Raw genomic sequence first — 22,433 nt, forward strand, 5'->3', positions numbered from 1 at the left:
TAAAGGAGTTTTTTCTAGGAAATAGTTCGTTCAGACATACAGTATACATTGATATTACATTAATTTACATCAGCAAGTGAAGTGTTTTAGCAGCACTACGCTGCAACACATACCTCGAACAAAGAGGTCCTATATTAAATCATCTACATGTTCTAAGTGTTCATGTATAAGATGAATCTAAAGTAAAAGTGTCTTTGTCAATGTTTTGTTCTAGTTAACTTGTCAAGCCAAACTTTAACAATATATTAAGTGCAGTAAAGAATAATGTGCAGCTTCTCTTTTCCTTTGTGGGTGTAGTAATACACACTCACCACTAGATGGCGGTGTTTTGTTCAGGCTCGACTCCAGAAATCCTTCCCAGAAACATTACCGTAATCTTGAATGGAAATGTGACTGAACAAGCTCAGACAGCATCCATTAATAACACGGTATCATTTGCTCATGCGTATACAGCCTTGACCTTTGTAATAATTGTCTGTCCACAGAGAATATACATAACTAAATAATAATAATAAAAAACAATGAACAAAGTACCTCAAAATGGATTTCACATTGTTTTCGAGAAAAACTGTCTTAGCATTTTAGGGTAATATGAGTACAAAGGTTTAGGAAATTAAAGATACGTTGAATAAATGAAAATAAGTACGAAAATTAATTCAGAATCAAATGGAAAGGAAACCGGTCAGGAAATGTTTGTTTGTGCTTATAATCCAAACAGGAACTCTTTATTTCTACATCCAAAAAAGGTCCCAGGCTCTTAAGACGCTTTAAAAAAAAATTCCATGTATATAAAAGTCTGTAAGGTATCTGGAGAGATTACAAATTCAGTTACTAATTCTACGTATCTACCAAATATTTCAACATTAAATCGCACCTTTCAAAGTTCATTCACAAATACGATCCAGAACCCAAGAGGTAAGACAAGATATTATAGTATAAGTTATTATAAATATTACATGTGCAACAAATGAGAGCCTATTAGAGATGTGTGTGTGTGTGTGGGGGGGATAAACCGTGTTAGGAGGAAAGACACAAGCTGTCAGTGTTCTGCACACTCGAGTTGTTCATGACTGCATGCAGCTTTGAGGCCGACGCTTCTCCAGAAACCTCCACCTCACAGGTACGCACGCTTTTGTTGTCTTGGCAGCAGTTTGATGGCAGCGGTTGATTTTCTGAAACAGTTAAAGGGACGACGTGTCACACAAGCTGTTCGGGTGTTTTTCTAAGAAGATTAAACGGCACTAAGAACTACAAGACGGGGGGACGAAAGCCTTTTATATGAAACTCTTATCTGAGTAAAAGAGGTGGCATAAATGGATGACTTTGTCTCTGTGTGAGTCCACAGCACTATTCAAATGTTTCCCCTTCAAACCGTACACGTCTTATAATCATTCAGGTGATTTTGTAAAGCTTGTGTAAGACAGCAGCCGTACTATTCTCTCTGTGTTTATGAACCGGTGGTTCTGCTAACCCACAATCTCGGTGAGGCAGCTTTTTATAAGTATGTCGTCCTCCGGCCGACGGGCCTCCGTTCAGAAGGAGTCCTAATCTTCCTCACGAGCTATAAATACGGGGATCATGAGAGGATCCACCTGGTGACAGTGGGAAGGAGCCATGTTGGAGAGTGATCCCGGCTCACAGGACGCCAGAGGAGCCGGGGGCAAAGATTTACAGGAGCTGCTGAAAGAAGCAGCGAAACGAGGACCTGTCTTCTTTAATTCTTCTTAAATGTCTTTTTTTTATGCAATGGATGAGAAGTAAACTGAAGGAACGCCTCGGGATTTTTGAGGAAATCCTCAGGTGAGAAGATGGATCATTAAAAAGAGAGAAGCTACTTAACCTTGACCTCTAACGTAATGTGTAAATGTCCTGGTGTGGCACACAGCTGTAATTTAATTGAATGCTAAATGTTTTGATGTAGAGTTAGCTGTGATTAAATGTCACCGTAATCAGGGTTTTGGGCTCGTTTTGGAGGATTGAAGCGCGACTAGCTTCAACTGGGTGTTTGCAAAACGTCCGGGTTTTGAAATATCTAAGAGGTTCTGATCTAAGCCGATATATTGGAGGGGGTGAAGTTCCATTTCTGGTGCTCTTAGTACAAAAGGAAATGACAAAAGTCAGATCTCATTTCAGTGTCCCGGTCTCTTTAACACAGTTTTTAACTATTTCTATTAGTAGTAAGTAGTTCAGTAAAAAATAAAACAAAACAAACGACAGCGATGGAGAGGCTGAAGTCTCAGATAAAGACCTGAACTATCTGCATGGAAAGGTGAGAAGATCCATCTAAAATGATCAGGCGGGCTGGTCCTAATCATTGAGCAGGTGCAGCCTCGCCTCCTGGTCTGCTTGTATTGACGCTGATGTGTGAAATGTATTCAGTCTTCAACATGCCGGCCCTTTAAACCCTGAGAGCAGTGCAGTAAGCACAAGGGGTCCCTCCCTGTGAGTCACCAGTCTCTCAGGTGACCAAAGATCTTTACCCATTCTTGACATCTAAAATCAGGTTTGAAAGAACAATGTTGCTTATTTTAGCCTCTGATTCCTGTGTATTTTGCTCCCGTCGTTGTTTTTCTGGCCCTGTTTACCTACATGCAACCATTTACTCGCTGCCCATCGTGACCCGATGGTAGGACCTCTGACCTGTTGTGCTATTAATCTAATCTGTTTTGATGTGAGTCGTCTAGTTTCGGAGGTATCAACTTCTCTCCAGTGTAACGCGACTATGCGGCGACCTTGTTGGGAGCTCACAACAAGGTCGCTGGATTATCTTGAGTCATGATTTCTGGAAAGAGACATTGCTGTTGAGTTCTTCAAACGCATTTCTTTGGGGCGTTTCGAGCAACACAAGCCGAGTGAGTCCCTATATGTTGGAGACAAGGCAGGCATCAGCAGATATCTCCAGAACTAGGAAACTCACGACAGAACTGAGGGACTGTGTGTTAATGAGGTGAAAAAGGTTAAAAGATAGAATGGGAGGAGGAACGGACTGTTTTTGTGGTCATTGGACCGATCTAGTAATCGGTCTGACGACGACAAACTTCTTCTGAGGGAAGAAGGGAGCGATATTTCTGGGGCTCTGGTGTCGCCAAGACTTCCTTTTCAACGCGCTGCTCGTTGTTCTCCAATTTGAGAGCAACGCAAGATGGAGCTAAGAGACATGTAGCTTTGTAATTATTTTTTTCTTTCTTCTTACCGGTCACTCCCCTGCGCACATATTTAAAACACTCATGTCACTTAACATACACTTTAACTTAAACACACGTCAATTTAACATACACTTACATTAACGTACATGGCTAGCTAGCTAGCTAAGTAGCGACGAGGAGTGAGATGGAGGGCTATTCAGCTCATTTTCTGTAACCGGTGTAGCATTAAAACATGGTGTCACTAGAAAGCTAGCTAACTAGCCGTCTGTCCGCTAGTTAGCCTGCTAGCTTGATAATTCCACCATGCTTTAATTCTACACTGGTTACAGTAAATGAGACAGAAGAAAGCTGTCTTCTCACGCGGTAGCAAAGTGATTTCCTACGCTGTGACGAGAGTGTGGATGAAGCATTGAGTTGTTAAATGTTACTCTTTTACTCGACTCTCTTTTTTTAACGTCACGACTCCACTGCTAGCCGTTGCTGCTCAACCTCTCACCTCGGTGAGTTTATTTTACATAAAAAAGTTAGTCGGCTACAAAGGTCACAATGGCAATGTACACATAAACATGGCTGCCGCTCTGATCGTCCGGCTACGTGGATTTGAGAGTGAATCCAACTCCTAATTTATGATAATGTGTCTCGGTATGTTCGGTGGGAAAATAACTTCTGTTTTTCTCCCCTCAAGTCTCTGTTTTATGAATGTAAATTCATTCGAGTTACGCTGTGTTTTCCAGCAGAATACTGACGCGTCCGTCCCGTCTCTTTCCACAGAGCCTCTGCTGGATTTACTCGGATTCTGATGCTTCACCAGTTTTGAATATGAAGGTTCAACACCACCGCTTGAATCTGTTCATGTTGGCGCTGTAAAAATCCACACCTCTGACATGTTGACATGTGCGAGTTCCACGCAGCTCATCCCGAAACCCGACTCCAATTCCCACTTTGAAGGGACTTCCGCTCTTCTCGAGTAAACAGGACTGATTCTACAATGGAGCCCTACTGCACCACGTGTGGAGCCACTTGAAGGCCTCGCTGAGACCCCCAAACCGCCAGGACTGTTGCGAGTGGATTGATGTTTCTATGTAGCGCGTGTGCGAGTGCAGTGCAGCCTTGGATCCGGCGTGGAACCGCCGCAGTCCGCCCGGGCGCCCAGCCTTCGGGCCGGAGACGCTCCAGACGAGCAACTACTCTCTGGTTTTACTGATTCAGCTCAGCCTGCTCTCCTTCGACCTGTTCGTCAACTCCTTCAGCGAGCTGCTCAGGGAAGAACAGGCTGTCCAGCTGGTACTTTTCATGTAAGTTCCTCACTGTTTCAGAGAGCCAAACATAATCTCTGGCTAACAATAGTTCAGTTTAGTCATCTAAACTGAGTCTTTTGGGATGCTGGAATGATTTGAAGCAGCGTTGTACAAAGACAGTAATCTTTCTCTTCTTTCTGCTGTCACACATCCTCTTTCTCTCTTGTCTTTTTTTGTTTTTCCCCCCCTGTGTGCTCTTCCTCAACAGAATCCAGGACATTGCCATCCTGTTCAACCTGATCATCATTCTGTTGATGCTGTTTAACACCTACGTGTTCCAGATCGGCCTAGTCGCCATATTGCTGGAGCGGTTTAGAGCTGCGTTAATGCTCTCTGCCCTCTACTTGACCTTCAGCATCATACTCCACTCCTGGCTTATGGTACGAGCTGTTTGCGCACACAAATGGGCAGAGACCGATCTAGATCTAAGGCTCGGGGGTTACACTCGGCCTTCTTCAACGCCACTGTGTCACTTCGGTGTAAAGTCTGCGCGCTCCGAGATGGGGTCTTGCTCGCACTGTTTTAAAATCTCGGAAAACACATGGAGGGCGAATCCTCATTTTCAATGGTGGAGGGACAGCTAAAATTATATAGTAATGAAATGAGACCGCATGTCAACCATGGCATTGTGTCGGCGGTCAGAGGTCAACTTAAAGTTGTGTTGACGCATATATCTCAATATATATGTGGGGCACGGCAACCAAAAGCAGATCTTCCTCACTGTGAGGGTGAGCCATGCCTGCGAGTGAGATTTCAACATTTGGAGAATGCAGAGCTGAGAGGTGGAGGCGGAGCTTTTCGTAAAATAGCTTGATAAATAAATAGGCACAAATGCTGCTCACGGAAAGAGCTGAACTCGTCCAACACAGAGAGGAAAACTAGTCTTTTTCTCTTAATAATGGAAAGTAGGATTATATTTAAAAAAAGGTTTCGCGAACCACATGTCAATATTGACTATTTAAAGAAAGAACAACATCTCGTTGGTCTTTGTAGAGTTCAGTTTTCAAATGGAGGTGCTTTTTAAACGATAGCCGTAGACTTGGAGTCTACGATCTAGCCGAGGTGGCCTGGCTCACATTGGGTTCGGATCCCAGTGAGGTGTGGACCCTCCAAACGTAGATCTCTTATCCCCTGTCCTCCACACAGACACACTGCCATAATACCAGAAACATTTATATTATGTCCGATTAGAAACATTCTGTGACAAATGCAGTACACCAAAAATACCAGGATGTCCTACTATATTATATTTGTATACGTATATGTATGAGCAAGAGTGTCAAAGTTCAGGGTGCGATGTTATGACAAAGTAGTAGTTGTCTCAGTTGCAAAGTACGTACTTTGTATAGGTAGCTGCAGAGTAAAAAGTGTGTCATTTGGAAAGCAGTGCAGTCGGGTTTTGATTATGTTGCTTCAAAATAAAAAAATTACAATGAAATTAAATGCATTTATCATCAAATTAGTGGAGCTCTGTTGGTGGCTAGTCTTCAATAAAACAAGTCTGCTAATAGTGCACGCAGGAAAAGTAGGCAGCGACAATAACAGGGGACTTTTATTGTGAAGGATTTAGAGGAATATGTTTATCGCCACTGTCCCATCAGGCTGGTCGCATTAAAGTGTCGAGTGTGGACCCACATATGCGACTGATGTGATTAGAGTGGGACGATTGTGCATTCAGTGTGTAGTTTGAGTTGCAATTTGTAGCTGGAAAAATGGGTGTAATATTGTTGAGCATATTTTAATATATAGTCATTTAAAATTGTTTTTATTAAAAGATGCAACGTCAACATGAACGTCAATGTTTTTCTGTTTAATCTTTCCAGAATCTACGTTGGCTGAATACCAACAGATTTATTTGGACAGACGGCCTTCAGGTGCTGTTTGTGTTCCAAAGAGTCGGTAAGATGAAATGTTAACGCATCATTTTTAATGCTAACCAAAATATAATTTATTTTGAAAGTCTACTGCCGTCGATGGAGCTTTGTTAAGGACGTCAAAAACAACAAAGGCGGGGCATCACTGTTTATTCTTAAATGAAACAATTGTTATCAATTATATTTTAGATTTGACACATGCTCAGATGACAGGAGAGTGAGAAATGACTCACAGTGTGTTTTCAAGTGCTGCAGGGAAGACGTAGTTTTGGATTTATTATCACACTGGTTCCCTTGACAAAATTATTATTGCAGAAAATATTGATGATGTCGACTATGGAACGACCAACCGGAGGAAATAAGGCTTGCAGAATCAATAACTTCTTTTAACTCACTTCTTAAAACCCATTCTCATAGAATTGCTTTTAAGTGATGTCATCCTTTTATGTCCTTTTATGATCTATTATGCAGTTATTTTGTTCCCCTGGTTTTGTTTGTATATTTTATTTGTTTGTTTGTTTTCTATTCCTTTTTCTCTTTTTGGTTATTTGTTTGGTTTTGTTCTATTCATTGCCTTTATGTTATAGTCCTTTTTGTTTACTGGTATTTAAGTTATATCTATCCTTTGAGTCTCTGTAGAGCCCTTTGTAAACTTTGTTTTTAGAGGTGCTATATAAATAAAGTTATTATTATTATTTATATTAAACATTCGGTTCAGCAAGATAATCTTCACGGCTGAAAACCACTTTTGTGATATTTGAAGCGTGAGAACTAAACATTAATGCTTCTGTTCACAACAGAACTTATTTCAAGCATTTATCCCAAAACCCAATTCAATAAAAATACAAAAAACATAAACATTTACAAGAGAGTGACTCCCTATTTGAGTGACTAAGTAAACTATTCCATCATTCCCCATCTCCCACCTCTCCCCCACCGCTTCCTGCCACTCATGAATCTCACTCCTTGTGCATGGAGGCGTGTTCATGTCACCTGCCTTCAGGCCTCTGGATCCCTGCAGAGGGTCACTGGCAGACATGTTGGAGAGCTCAGTTAGTCTCTCCTCTCCACCAACGCGCTCGCATCACCGCGCCGATGTGATTTTCATACGCGCATAAGCTCATAAGTGGATAACCGGATTTATTGTCTCGCTGTTGTTCTCCTCGGATCCCTTATTAAGTTTTGAGAACAGACTGTGGGCATGTTTTTATTTGTCTGAGGCTTAAGACCCACCCAGATGGTTACTCAGTGAGTGATTCACTGTTGAGTCACAATAAATACCTTCCGTTCTGAACCTGTGAGCTGTAATGTCTCTCGAGGAACCTCGGTCTTTGTTAGAACTCCAAACGACGGAACCACTCACTTGGAAACGGCCGATGAACTCACACACGTACTTATGTACACAAATAACATTTAAGTTTCCTTTTAAATTGAGGTTTTCATTGTTCTGTTAACGGAGATTGATTTCAGCGTTTGGATTTTCTTGACAATACTGTCGGTTGACAGGAATTCTTACAGGATGAAATATAATAGAAGTAATGCGCGATGAATTCTTCATTCCAGCAAAACTGTGTTTATTAGAGATTCAACCGGAACGACGCACTTTATTTTGTTTCTGCATTCGCCGTGCTGCCGACTGCGTATTGAAAGCACCGTCCTCCGTTTGTTGTGACAGAAAATATATTCTGAAGGCCGATATGTCCTGTGATGAACCACCAGTCTCTCTCAGAGCGGAGTGTGTTTGCTCTTTGTCCCGCCTCCTCCTCCTCACGTGTGTTTGTGTCCACAGCCTCCGTGTTGTACTACTACTTGTACAAGAGGACGTCGGAGTACCTGGGGGACCCTCGGCTGTATGAGGACTCGCCTTGGCTGCGGGAACTGTTCGCTCGGGTCAGACAGTGACCTCGCCGCAGAAATAACTCAGGAACAAGGCCCCGGATGGAGAGCAGAGACTTTCACAATAAGGCGTGCGCTTGGAAAAAGTTGGCCACCTCGATACAGTGCATTTAAATGTGTTTGAGATGCATTTATAATCGCTTTTTTGTGGGGGAACACACACTTGAAGTAAGTACAATCAGGCCTAAAATGTATTAAATAAATAGATTTGACAGGGTTCGAAGCCAGAGACATATTCCACAGAACATTTCCTTCCCAACGGATTGTGCCAAAAAATCTGCCGATGGACGTCTCATCAGGTCTAAATGACGTGAAAAGTGAGACGCTTTCAAATATTCTGTGATACCTGTCACCACATGCCCTTTTTCCTTTTCTTTTGCTAATGCTGTACATTTTTTAAAAAGACTATTATGCAGTTGTTTTATATACATTTGAGACTATTTGTGTTGCTTTGAGTTGGTTTGCAATGAGGATCTTGAACAGGGGTTTGACTTCATTACGGCTTTATTATCGACAGCGGTCCGTGAAATCTGACCGCGTTTCATCGTCACAAGAAGAGTTGAATGCTTAAAGTACAATAAAAAAAAATGTCTTTTGAAACGTGTGCGTTTTGTATTTTGTATTTTGTTTTGGATTCATGAGCTCGTTCTGAAGCAGGACACCAGCTGAGTGAAGCGGAGCCGGTCCTTCAGCTCGCCAAACTCTTTGAGGAGAGAATCCTTCAGGTTGAACTGCAGAGAGATGAGGAAAAAAAGGTTTCCGTCAGCTGGGAGTTCCTTCAAGTGACGATGAAAACAGACTTTATATGGCGACAAAGGCCTAGATTTGTTTGTGTTTGAACAAAACTAAAGAAAATAGGAAATCTAAATAAAACTCTTTCATTTTCAGTTTAAAAAAGTATAAAATGCTATAGGATGAAAAAAAAACACAGTAGTTTACAAACTCAAATAATACTAAATAATCGAACAAAATAATTTGTTGGAGGTGTATTTCTTCACTACTTCTCAGCATTATCAACAATTAACAATAAATTAAAAAGCTGATCCCAGCTCCACTTTAAACACGGGATAAAAAACACAAGACGAACTCACCCTCATTGCATATTTATGAAACTGCTCTGCTTCCTCTTGTCTGCCCGACTGAAAACAAAAGGGTAATTGCATGGTGAGTTCAGGTTCCTGTGAAACTGCCCGGGGAAAATCCAGTTGCCCTTATTAGGGACAGAGGTCACAAAGGTTTGGCCCCCGGCCATTTTGGACTCAGAGCGACGACCGGAGGTTACAAAGTGCCTCTCAAAAGCAAAACTAAATTCTTCTCTTATGTCGAAGCATTACAAGTATTATACGTACAATTATAACTGTTTACTTAACTTTTTACTATTTATTGAACTTTTTGCCCCGCTGCCCAGAGGGGCAGTAAACAATGGACACAAATAAAGCAAAAAAAATAAATACTCCAGCTCTCTTTTTCATGCCAAGGACCTCCAAAATAAATGCACAATACACTGAAAAGCCATGAGCAAAAGGATGCTGGGATATGAAATACATAAGGATTCACCGGCCCGTGTTTGGTTAAATAGAAGCAACATTTCTTCGGGGCGTTTTCTAGTGTCGGCCCCTTGTGTCTTGAACATGCAGACTTCAGGTGGAGGCCGAGTCTGAACTGGGACGCGCCAAGTGTGTTTTTTCAGGTCATCACTCACCTTGAGGCAGATCAGAGACAGGTAAGCCCACACCTCTGCGTTCTGGCTGTTCAGATGGTTGGCCTCAGTCAAAGCTTCCTCAGCGACACGCAGCTCCTCCAGCTACGAACACACACACACACACACACACACACACACACACACACACACACACTCAAAGTAAGAGAACACACAACTCCGCAGCTGGAGGCGAACCAGCGTACTCAAGTAATGCAAGCTTTGATCCCAGCAGAATGAGGACAGGACCCTTGCAATGTCTCCAATGTGAGGACGGGATTTATTCCCATGAAGAAATAACCCCCAACCGTTAAGTGCCGTAAACACAAGATGCAGTGTGTGAATAAGAGACCGCTTTCTATCATTTCTAGACCAGAATTAAATTGCGTCTAAATATGTCGTGGTGTCGTTTTACTCGGTAACAGGCGGTGCCGAGGCCCAGCCAGGTCAGGCAGGAGGGAGACTTCTCACACGCCTGCAGGTAGACACCTCTGGCTTGCTCAAACTGAAAGATAAACACACACACACACACACACACACACACACACACACACACACACACACACACACACACACACACACACATACACACAAAGGGATTTAGTAGCCTCAAACAAGATGTTTTGTAGTGACATCCAAGAACTTAAATGATCATTCTGTGATTTCTCCCCTGTGACACACTCACGTGGTTTACACATTTGAAACGTCATCATAATCGTGCTGCAAAGTTAAACTTGTCCAGGAAGAACCCCATTGTTCCTGACCTCTTGGGCCAGTTTGTGCTATTCTAGTAAACCTTACTGTGACTTAAGAACACGAGAGAACTATCTGAGTGAACTGAAGCTCTCCTTGGTATCTGACCTTCTCCTGCTGGAGGCAGATGGATCCCAGGCGGAGGAGGACGAGATGAGAGTCGGACGGCGGCTGCAGGAAGTTCTGGCTCCACTCGTAGCTCTCCCGGGCTTCAGTGAAGGCCTCCCGCAGGAAGTGATAGTGGCCGTTCAGCGCCCACACGTCCGCCTCCTGCTCGCAGGGTGGGAAACCGATCAGGGTTCAGAGGAGATGCTGTAGTTTAATCAGCTGCTTATTGCTGCTGACTTTGCATGAGCAAATACTAACAAATAAAGCAAAATGAGCAGATTCCCATACATCCATTAAAGTAAACGATCCAAGAACAAACTACAACCAATGAAGAGGACATTTCTGACTGTCAGAAGGACAGTAAATACGTACGGTAATTTATTCAAAGTCCAATCACCGGGTCAATTACATTTTTGCCGATTTCAAAACAACAGGAGGGGGAAAGAAGTCCGAAATCTTTGCTCTCATCCCTCTGATCATATAAATCGTTATATTCTGTAGATATTCTGCATGTCATAATTCTTATGTCTGTTAGAGTTCAGGTTGTGGAGGTCAGTTTAACAAATACTTTCTGTGAGAAGTTTCTGTGAGAACAGTCCGGTCACACCTGTTTATCAGTATATTGACATTAGAGAAGCAGATTGGTCGTTGCACGTTCCAGCCTTGTGAGAAAAGATGAGAACACGATTCTCCTCCTCTTAGACAAGCTAGAGCCAATTAAATGTTAGATGTTCATGACGGAAAACCGTGTATTCAAGAGCCGAACTTCCGGCTGTTCGTGGTGTTTTTGGACGGTCTCCCTGCGTGTTGACTGGTCGACTCCCTGCTATCGCAATTGCAGTTCTTGTTACTTTATTTGCGATCAAGGAAAATTAATTCAGAGAACGAGAGAAGTTGTTTGACTAAGTTCTTCCGGACGCTACACCAGGCATCCAATAACTATTATGCATTAACACCTCGGAGTGCGAGTACCTGGTCGCTGTGAAAGCGCGCCACCTCCAGGCTGGCGGCGGCGGCGCAGTGGTCCGCTCGCAGCAGCTGCAGCCGGGCCAGGAGGAGCAGGTAGGAGACGCTGCGGCCGCCGTCTGACAGCAGCTCCAGGGACAGAGCTCGCTCCGCCATCTGAGGGCAGCGAGACACGGTACAGGCACAACATGACATGGACATCTTGTTGTTTCATTTTCATTCACTTCTTCAGTCCCGACAGCGACACCTGGGCTTTTATCGAGTATCGACCTGAGACCAGCGTTGGATAAGCTGTGTGCTTATCAGACCGGGGTCATTCGTTTATGTGTACGGCAACGTCAGGCTTCACTTCAACATTCTTAACTTTGTAACAAATAAATAAAATACAAATCTATTGAATTGTTATTTACTATTAAAATAATAAATCATACTCCAACAACTTGGTGAAAAACAGGAATCAGATTATATAATGTATATATTATTTGAAATTTGATTTGTGTCAGTATCGGCCCGATATCTGAGAGCCCCTAACTTATGTGGAAACTTTACTTTAGCATGTTAAAATAAATGTATAAATGTGTCATATAAAAAAAAAATGTCTGAGGCTGACCAGCATCAATAGTGGTCATAAATCACAACAGCAGTACTGAGATTGCCCGCTATTTGACCGCTGTGAGTCCAGCTGGTTGGTCTGTGTGTGTGTGTGTGTGTGTGTGTGTGTGTGTGTGTGTGTGTGTGTGTGTGTGTGTGTGTGTGTGTGTGTGTGTGTGTGCGTGTGTGTGTGTGTGTGTGTGTACCTGCAGAGCAGAGTTCTGCAGCAGGAACCGAACCGTCTCTGTGTAAATGGTGGAGGAGCGTTTAGCTGGAGCTGATCTGGAGTCCTGGTTCTGCTCCTGGTCCTGGTTCTGGTCCTGGTCCTGGTTCTGGTTCTGGTCTCCTCCATTCTCTGGGTCTGAGAGAAAATGACAGTAACATTGTCAGGTAGCAAGCGCCGATGGCTATTTTTTCGATGGTCCTACCAACAGACTGTCTAAACAATCTAAACTGTGTAGCTTAAGCTTCAGCTTCAGCTTCTCGATGCACGTGGCACCGTTTTGTAAATCAACATTTAAGATTTTATTGGTAGAGATAAAACCCAAACTACAAACCATTACTATTGGTTGACCATTTCACACTGAACATGCACAATTTCCTGTTATTAGAAATCTCATAATAAATGTTACTAATAAAAAAGTTGACGAGATCCACTAGAAGGACGTGGCCTCTTGCCTTTCTGTTTAAAAGTCTTGTCATGCCTGGTTTCCCTCCACGTGACGAGAGGAAACCAACACATGAGATGAAGAGGCGTTTAAATCCCTTTAAATCCCACTAGAGCTGCACCTTTCTTATCGGTGGGAGACTGGCATGCAGCCGAGTCTGACTCCTCATCCTCTCGCTGGTCCTTCTTCTCCTTCTCCTTGTCCTTCTCCTCCTCCTCTTCCTCCTCCTCCTCCTCTTTCTCCTCCTCCTCCTCCTCCTCCTCCTCCTTCTTCTCATTCTCCTCCTTCTCATCCTCCTTCTTCTCCTTCTCCTCCTTCTCATCCTCCTTCTCCTTCTCCTTCTCCTTCTCCTTCTCCTCGTCTGTCGTCTCCTCCCTGTCCGTCGTCTCCTCCTCCCTCTGTGTTGGCCTCTCTGCTTCTTTTCCCTTCAGCTGCCTCCTGGCCTCCAGAAAAGCCCTCTCAGCCAGGATGGATTCGCTCTGGATCTCATGGTGCAAACCTGTACAGCGGAGCCAGAAACCTGAGATTAAACAATTGTGCAATTTCCCAGCATGCATTTGTCTTTATCGCTCACGTTCTGTCGGGTCTGAGATTGTGACGGCTGAAATGAACGTTGTTGATTTTTCATTTTAAATATTTACTATTTTTGTGTATTTGCATTAGGTTTAACACTAACTAAAATTCTTTACTTAAAATTAGACTGATGATTTGAAAGTTATCAGCTTTTAAAGACAGACTTACCCACGTAAAGGGAGTGAAACTATGGGGCTCATTACTACCTCTAAATTAAGAATAAAAGAAACTAGAGACCATCTTGTGATCACGGGCCGGTGTTGTAAAATCGGGAAGAGACAAATTAGTCGTATATATATAATACCCATAAGACTGATCAACTAAATTAAGATATTTGTCTCAAACTTGAAAAAAAAGAGGTAATTTTTCTTCCTTTTTACGCTCGCTGTTGTAACTTTTACATGTTTCCTGCAAAGTTTTGCAGATGTGACAAAATCGCGCCGCTACGCATGTGTTCCTAGACAGCAGCCGGTTCTCAGGTCCGAGAGCAGAGAGGAGGACCGCGTCTCACCCAGCAGCGTCCAGGCCACCACGCTGGGCGGCTCCACGCTGGCGGCGCTCTCCAGGAAGGTCTGGGCCTCCGTGTGGCGCTCAAACATCGACGCCAAGACGCCGCACATCATCAGGCTGGAGGAACAGGAGAACACAGACACACAGGTCTACGATTATTGGACCGCTAGCTATGGACCATGAGCAACCGTGAGGTGGAGGTGAGTGTTTAACCACTAACGATGTCGCACTGGTTAGGAGTAGAGGAACTGGAGAACTGGAACAACTATTCTATTCTCATTGATGTACACAGTACTCAGACTCTGGACCTCAGTGTTGAGCTCATGGCTGTATATATATTTTATGTTTTTTGTGTAACTGGAGCATTTCTAACCTGGGCTGGTGTGCCGGCTGGACAGACACGGCGTCCTGGAAACACTCTCTGGCCTTCATGTGGTCTCCGGTCAGCATGTAAAGGCTTCCCCACTCAAACTTGTGGGAGGGCTCAGTCGGGTGCCTCACTGCCAACTGCAGGAAAACAACAAAACAAAACTCATTTTTACCAGCCGTTATGTCATCTAGTCATCATCTGCATAGATATTATTATTATTATTACAGACAAACAGAAGCCAGTGTGTCCATTATTTATTTACACCTCACACACTTAATATGCACATACATACTTGCACTCTTGCACTTCTACTGTTTAAGTTTAATTTAATTTAATTCCTAAATGAATACTCTGTTATTCTTTCTTTCATCCAGCTATGTTATTGTTGTTGTTATTTACTTTATTCTATTAGTATTATTATTGCATATATCTTTTCATCTCTATTGTTTTTATATCTTATCTTATCTTATTTTCTGTGTAAATAGCTGCTACGCGACACAAAATATCCCCTTGGGGATTAATAAAGTATATATTCATTCATTCATTAAGGCCAACTACTCCATTTAGAGGCCTGAAAAAAGGGGACGAATAGATATGTTTGAGGTTTTTCCAGCGAGTTCTTTTCCTCATCTATCACGAGTGAGGAGCAGAAGTATAAAGAGAGTCGAGAACTCCTTTTAGTACTACTGTACCTCTTGGTAGTACTGAACAGCCTGCTGATAATCCCCAGTAAGCTGAGCCTCTTTGGCAAAACGTTGGAGCTGAGAAGAACTCAACTGGATCTCATCGAGGGAGTCATCAGCGACGTCACGTGAATAAATCTGGAGAGGAGAGGATAACAATGAACATAAATACATCTATATATATCTACATATGTATATGTGTGTGTGTGTGTGTGTGTGTGTGTGTGTGTGTGTGTGTGTGTGTGTGTGTGTGCGCTACCTTGTTGTGAGCTATGTGCATCTCGTCCACCAGGTAGACATAGAGCTCGCTGACAAAAAGTTTGAGCTCCTGAGGGTCAGTGAACGGCTCTGTCCGCTGCATCTTGTCCCGTACGATCCTCACCACTGCATGCTACACACACACACACACACACACACACACACACACACACACACACACACACACACACACACACACACACACACACACACGTTTATGTGGTCCAACAGTTACAGAAGAGCCACCCCCGCAGTACATAAATAAAAAATAAAAAAATCTGATGGGCTACAGATCCACTCAGGGTTTCTCCTGACCTTCATCTGTTCCTTGAAGGTGAAATATTTCGCTGAGACATTGAGCGATCCCATCAGCTGGACCTTCATTTGCTCCCGGCTGCAGTTTTCCGACGGCTCGCAGCTGGCTCCGAACATCTCCCCGTACTGCTCCGAAACATGGGCCACCACGTTGGCCACCTGCCTGTGGAAGTCCAGCACGGCCTGCGGCAGAATTCAGCAAGTAAGCAAACTCTCCGCTGGTGTGTGGTTCATGTTGTGTGTGTGTGTGTGTGTGTGTGTGTGTGTGTATGTGTGTGTGTGTGTGTTTTACTCTTTCTGCTCTGCTGGGCCCCGATGGAAGTGGAGGTCTGGGTGGGATCAACGCCATCACCCTGCAGGAATTAGACACCCAATAAGAGGCCAGAGGGCATACAAAAGGTGCCTTAAAAATGAGTACGATTCATTCTAGCTGGACAGGGTAACCAGTAGAACCGGGTCAAACTTGAGGATTTATTTAACACGTCACCTTCTGGACAGTTCCTCCGGAGATGTTTTGGGCACCAGCGGTTTCTCCAAGGCTATCTCAATGATAATATAAGTTCTGGCCTCCACATACATCTGCAATAAACAGGAATGATGCACTACCATCTGTATGAGACTGTAACTATGACCACGGCTTCCGGTACATGATGGTGCACATCACACAGGTGTGTTGTCGTTCTGTGAACGCTTACGTTTCCCTCCAGGTTGAGGCGCGGCTCACTTTCGGCCACCGAGTCGGACGCCTGGTCGACCGTGGTTATTCTGTTTTGACTCGTAGGTTGCTGCCGTAGTGGAAACAAGGTCACGTTAAGGGTCCCGCCTTCACAAACACAACCTGGATGTAGCACCAGAACTAAAATATAAAGCTGCAGGAATTCTGGTTAAAGAAGAATCATCTGTGTGAGATGTGACATACAAATCATCAAGTTGGAGACTTATTGTATGTCTCCAAGCTCCTGAAAATCCATGAAACTAAGAGTCCATGCAAAAAATGAATTTCCTCCGACCATCACAACCTTCCTGACCTTTTTGGGCGGCTCCTTCGCTCCCCTTCCATCCGGGGCCTTCCCCGCCTTCCCCTTGTAGGAGCCTGCAGCGGAGGTAGAACGAGCTTTGACCTGGTTGGCCACAGTCTTGGCCTGCTCCTTTAACACGCTGCCACTGTGCTTGACCTTTAAGTAAAAGATCAATGGGAAACAACGCATTATTGTTTATTGTACTTAGGTGGACAGGGGTGGAGCTGATATTGATCATTTCATCAGACTCTGGTGCCAGCAAGCGTATTTCCAGAAGGTGTCCAGCCGTGTATCCAGTAAATCCAGTAAATCCAGAAAGCTAACGAGTCGTGCGTAGGTTTGTGCCAACCTTGTTCAGCAACTTGGCCTCGCAGAAGGGCTGAATCCTGTACGCTCCTCGGATGCGGCAAACTCCAGGATACAGCAGCCGGCCCATGTCCACAAACGCCACGCCGTGGAAGGGGATCTCTGGGTTCTCCTTAGCCAGCTGCACGCACACACACACACACACACACACAGGACTAATGAACTTGCTCGGCCTGTCATTGATCATCGCTTCAGGTTTTTAAAAGCAGAAAACATTCTGGACCATCCTCGGGTGTAAAAAGCCGTCTCACCATCTTGGTTTCCGCGGCCTTTGTCGACCTCATTATCTCCACCGGCCACAGTCTGCTCTGGATGATCTTCTGCCTCAGCCTGGACATTGATGCACATGTTGTCAGATCTTATCTTTTTTTCTTCTGCATCTGTACTTCTCGTCCTGTGTGCTATACGAGTGTTACCTCCACGCCCGACGCCTGCAGTCCCCTCACAAGCAATTAAGCGTTGCTGCATGGCAAGCATTAAACCTTTAACGCAGGGTTTATTGCATCAGTAAAAATATTGTGACTTCCTCCTTTCCTCTCCATTTGGCCTTGTGGGATGAATGTGGGAGCCAGGTTTTACGGTACACTCTGCTATGATCCTTAAATGTGGTTATTTTAGATGAAAGCACAGATGTAAAATACCTGATGACTGACTTTCCCTTTCTAGAATAATGTCTTAAAAATCATGACCAACAGGTATGATGCTGAGATAGCAGGAGGAAGGTGTGTGTGTGTGTGTGTGTGTGTGTGTGTGTGTGTGTGTGTGTGTGTGTGTGTGTGTGTGTGTGTGTGTGTGTGGATCAGACCTGTTACTTCCTCCCGCCTCCAGGAAGCAGTGCATCTCTGTGTCCCAGCTCACCCGGTTCTTCACGGTCTCGGCCTCTTGGCGAAACTCCCGGACCTGTGGGCAACATTTCCTCATTCATCCCCACGCTCGAGTCAACGCGTTGATCGGTAAACGCGGTCGACTAACACAATCAACTCCTCGGTGCATTCAAGGCGCAATGCATCCTGGTACATGTAGGCCCGACGGGCAGGGCTGAATCGATACTGCGCAGACCGAGAAATCCATGACTTCAATCGACCACGTTTACCATCAACGCTGATTGGAAATCCACATGAAAAGTGCAGAAATTTCCCTTTAATCATTACAGTATCATGTAATATAGCTGTCATGAATATTGACTTTTTCTTACTGTAAATATTGTTAACGCATTTAAACTTCTCGTGTGTTTAGTCACCAGTCTAATTCCCGGCCTTGAAGTCTGGGCCATTGAATGAATTGCACTCATGTGACTTCCTTCACTTTATCACACAGGTCTATATTTAGACAACAACGTGCCAAACAGGGCCACATTCTCGGTCACCTCGAAGCCCGTCAGCTCGCCGTCCTCCTGCTCCACGGGCTCTGTCTGGAAGAAGGCAGCGGGCCGGAAGTGGTTCCCCGGGACCAGCAGGGCCTGATGGGGCCTCTTCCTCTGTCGGCCATTTTGCTCCCTCTGCCCGCCTGCCTTCAGCTGCCCCTCGCAGAACAACAGCACCTGATCTTTCTGGTGATCGAACAGCCACAGAGTTGAACTGTTTCGCTCTGCAGAGATTCAGACTTGAGGATGGGGATTGTTTCTTCTTTTAGGGCTCCAAACTAAATATCGCACTCGCCTGTGCGGTAAGCGGGACCTCCAGGGCAGCAGTGTACGTGCAGGGAGAGGACTGCAACGTCCACGCCTCGGGGACGGAGAACGCCGTCTCCACGGTGACCTTCAGCAGGTTGGAGGCTGCTCGCTCGGCCTCGGGCAGCAACGGGTTCGACGCACTGACATGCACATCCAGGGTCGACTGCGAGAGGGCGAGAGGGGTCAAACCATGAGGCTCAGTCACGTCTTGTTTATTGACTTACACGGTTCTGGAAATGACATTATCCCTGTGAGATGACGTAAAGGGTAACGAGGACGAGAGGTTTTCATGGTGCATTTCCAAACACTGGGATTTTCGTGGCCTAAAAGTGTGTGGCCAGAGGGTGACAAGGGTCTAATCTTATATTGTAGATGAAAAATGTTTTAAAAAATCTGACTGTGAAATGGTAAATGTCCTTGAAACTTAATAGAGAAAGCATTAATAGATCAAACGTCTGTTTATGGCTAATCCACTAAATAAATACCAGCAATATTACCGTTTATGGTATAAAAGGTCTACAGATTGATATCTCCATTGTCTCACTCGTCAATATGACGTTGCCCAACCTTTAATTAAACCACCTTTCACCCCTCGCAGAGCAGAACAAATGTTTTAAATTCAATTCGGATCAATGGCAGATGTTAAAGGGCCTACAGGAAATACATTAGCGGTTAGGCCATATAGTGGTCAGTCAGTCCATTCAAATAATTGTGTTAAGTATTAATACATGACAAGGCCACAAACAAGCTTACTACCGCAGCGTTGATATTGTACTCTTATTGTTTGAGATTGGGGCTGTTGGGCTGCTGCTACTTAATCTGGTTGGTAATCCATTTTTAGATTGCAGGTATAGTTAAAAAATAATAACACTCAAATAAAGTACACAAAATTCAAAATGTAGAACTCGAAGGGAGCATATTTAGGAACATTAGTGAGTAATTGCACATGGAAATGTGAAGTAAAACGTCACGTGTCTCTTTCTCCTCTTAACCGTATTGCACTGTTACCCGCCAGCACACAGGGGTCGTGACCTCGCCCTCATCTAAAGTAGCCCTGACACGTGCCCTTCACGGTGAGTGAGCGACATCGTCGTCGGGTCATTTAACCGACCGACCTTGCTGTTGTCCGGGCAGGACCCTTTGACCAGGGCGACGCTCACTGGGTTCAGTGGGACCGTGGACGAGAAGCTGCACTGGCCTGAAGACAGACGAGAGAATCGGGGGAACGGTGAAAAGTCCTGCTGCCCCCGATGGAGGGAAAACTCTTTGCAGTCAAATTGACGGAGATAAACCGGTTTTGCTTTCAATCTAAAACATACATAAAGACACACAAACGCCTGACAGGCAGCTGTACCCTGGAGCAGCGGCAGCAGGTCCACCACAGCTTGGCCCAGCACCGCCGTCCTCGCCTCGACCTTCTTCTCCTCAGGCAGGAACTCCCTCACCGTCACTGGGCAACAAAAAATATTTTCAATAGACGGAGCTGTGAAGACTGAAGGGCGGCCTTGGTGTCAACACAGGATACCTGATCAGGAAAAGATTCTCGGATGGTTGGCAAACCTATATATATATATATATATATATATATGTATGTATATTTGCATGTATGTGTACACTATGTATATTTAGATATGTGCTAAACTATTATCCTAATATCACCATCATCTGATAACAAATTCTATCTATCTATCTATCTATCTATAAATCTATCTATCTATCTATCTATCTATCTATCTATCTATCTATCTATCTATCTATCTATATATATATATATATATATATATATATATATATATATATATATATATATATATATAAATATCTATCCAACATGAACAAACTCATTTTACATATGACGGGTTTGCTGGCCACGTGCCCGAGGTCCCGCGCGTCCCCGGGGACGTTGAGGCTGCAGGTGAAGTCGTAGTGCACGCGCTGCTCCTCGGGCTCGAGCTGCTTCCGGTCGGACTCTCCCAGCACGTCTCCGTCCACCTCCACCTGCACGGAGCTCTGGAGGCTGCCGGGCCTCTTGCCCTGCTGCAGAGAGAAGGACACGGAGAGTGTGTGTGACCGTTACCCGTGAACCGTTAACTGTTGACCGTTAACCGTTGACCGTTACCCGTGAACCGTTAACTGTTAACTGTTAACCGTTGACCGTTACCCGTTCAGCTCTTACCAGGTTGTTTCCCCATACGACAGTTATTTTGATAGTTTTAGAGTTGGTTTCCGTGGCATTTCCAGAGGTCTCCATTATGTTCAACGTTATTAGATATATATATAATACATATATATTATTAGTTAACACTAAATAATATTAAAGTTATCTCGCCAGGTTTGTGCTGGTGGTGGCTTTTCGTCGAGTCCCGTTTCCGTGGAAACTGCGATACAAGCGGTGGTGCGTTCAGGTATAATTTGATATTTCCCTTCTGAAACAGAAACAACTGGCCACCACAAAGCAACAACAACAACCATTGAATGATGAAACAAACAGCAACTTAACGTCATACATGTTATATTATATTGTTTGTTTGTTTGGGTAGATATTTGCACTAGTGTTTTGTTAGTTCATTTGATATGACTATATTCCATTTTTTGAATATATTAAGCATTAATATATGTAATATTGCTTTACCTCTATACATGCTGCTGTAGCCAAACAATTTACCTTTGCAGGATTAATAAAGTATCTATCTATCTATCTATCTATCTATCTATCTATCTATCTATCTATCTATCTATCTATCTATCTATCTATCTGTCTAAAGCTAAATAACAACTAAATTAATTATGTAACACGTACTATCTGCTTTTATTGTTGCATTGCCATTGCATGATCTTACAGCATTTGAAAGATTCTGCCTTTTTAAGTTGATGTTTTATCCAACAGGGAAAGCTATTCAAGAAAAATTACACATAGTATTATTGCTATTATTTATATATTACATTTTAATATTGCTGTCAGTTTCCCTCCTCATGTTGGATCAAAGTAAGAAATAATAGACTGTCCTACTGCTTTCACTATTCATTCCCATAATGGCAGCAGTATTTCTCCTGCAACTATTCAAGAAAATTATATATTAATAACTCTGTAGGGTGCTAAAGGGCCAGCGGGGGTCACTGCTCTCAAGGCTAACTTCACAGGTGACGGTGCAACAGATCATAGAGGGCATTTTGAAGTCAAAAAGAAGATGTGTAATATTGTGTGTGATTCCTCAGTTGGGATAAGCGATCGTCTATTTTCTCAGTCAGCCTCCTAATATGAGTGATGCGGTCCTACACTAGACGCAATATTTTCTGTCATTTATATAATATTTGGCTATTGAGACATTTGTGTGAGCTCTTCTTTGTGATCTGCAGTAGCTCACAATTATTATGTCTTGTTCTTTTGAGCAACTTAAATAAAAGTGAAACAACTTCCACACATTATCACACTGAAAACCTTAAGGACAGGAAATATCATCATTCATCAATCGGGTGAACAAAATATCCTTTATTCGAATTAGGGTGCTATCTGAAATATCTTTAATCTTCTTCCATTATCTTTCATCTCGTAAACATAAACTATTTCCTGTACTCCTCTGACCTGTTTGTGTTTGTTTATGTACCTTATTATTATGTACCTTGCTTTATTACTTTAGTTCTTGTGGGAAATGAGATCATTCTATAAA

At 43.6% G+C, this 22,433-nt stretch overlaps 2 protein-coding genes across 2 annotated transcripts; one reads left to right on the top strand and one right to left on the bottom strand.

The window, feature by feature from the left end:
- Window positions 1–4,134: 4,134 nt before the first annotated feature.
- On the top strand, window positions 4,135–8,220 carry LOC306735345 (transmembrane protein 138-like; the record flags this gene model as incomplete). The annotated part of the gene is made up of 5 exons (XM_079216805.1): window positions 4,135–4,154; window positions 4,250–4,441; window positions 4,653–4,824; window positions 6,268–6,343; window positions 8,108–8,220. 5 exons carry the CDS (start codon window positions 4,135–4,137, stop codon window positions 8,218–8,220), a joined length of 573 nt encoding a protein of 190 aa, XP_079072931.1.
- Window positions 8,221–8,849: 629 nt separating this feature from the next.
- On the bottom strand, window positions 8,850–21,016 carry cfap70 (cilia and flagella associated protein 70; the record flags this gene model as incomplete). Its single annotated transcript, XM_079216806.1, has 26 exons — window positions 8,850–8,945; window positions 9,306–9,353; window positions 9,917–10,018; window positions 10,329–10,418; window positions 10,775–10,936; window positions 11,771–11,896; window positions 12,538–12,651; window positions 13,416–13,498; window positions 14,084–14,199; window positions 14,456–14,589; window positions 15,145–15,273; window positions 15,395–15,526; window positions 15,709–15,891; window positions 16,001–16,061; window positions 16,196–16,287; window positions 16,404–16,493; window positions 16,737–16,883; window positions 17,077–17,214; window positions 17,345–17,423; window positions 17,899–17,993; window positions 18,460–18,642; window positions 18,752–18,928; window positions 19,881–19,963; window positions 20,120–20,215; window positions 20,616–20,802; window positions 20,942–21,016. 26 exons carry the CDS (start codon window positions 21,014–21,016, stop codon window positions 8,850–8,852), a joined length of 3,018 nt encoding a protein of 1,005 aa, XP_079072932.1.
- Between the last annotated feature and the right edge of the window lie 1,417 nt (window positions 21,017–22,433).

The sequence above is a fragment of the Taurulus bubalis genome (assembly GCF_910589615.1).
Source record: "Taurulus bubalis genome assembly, chromosome: 4".
NCBI classification, from domain to species: domain Eukaryota; kingdom Metazoa; phylum Chordata; class Actinopteri; order Perciformes; family Cottidae; genus Taurulus; species Taurulus bubalis.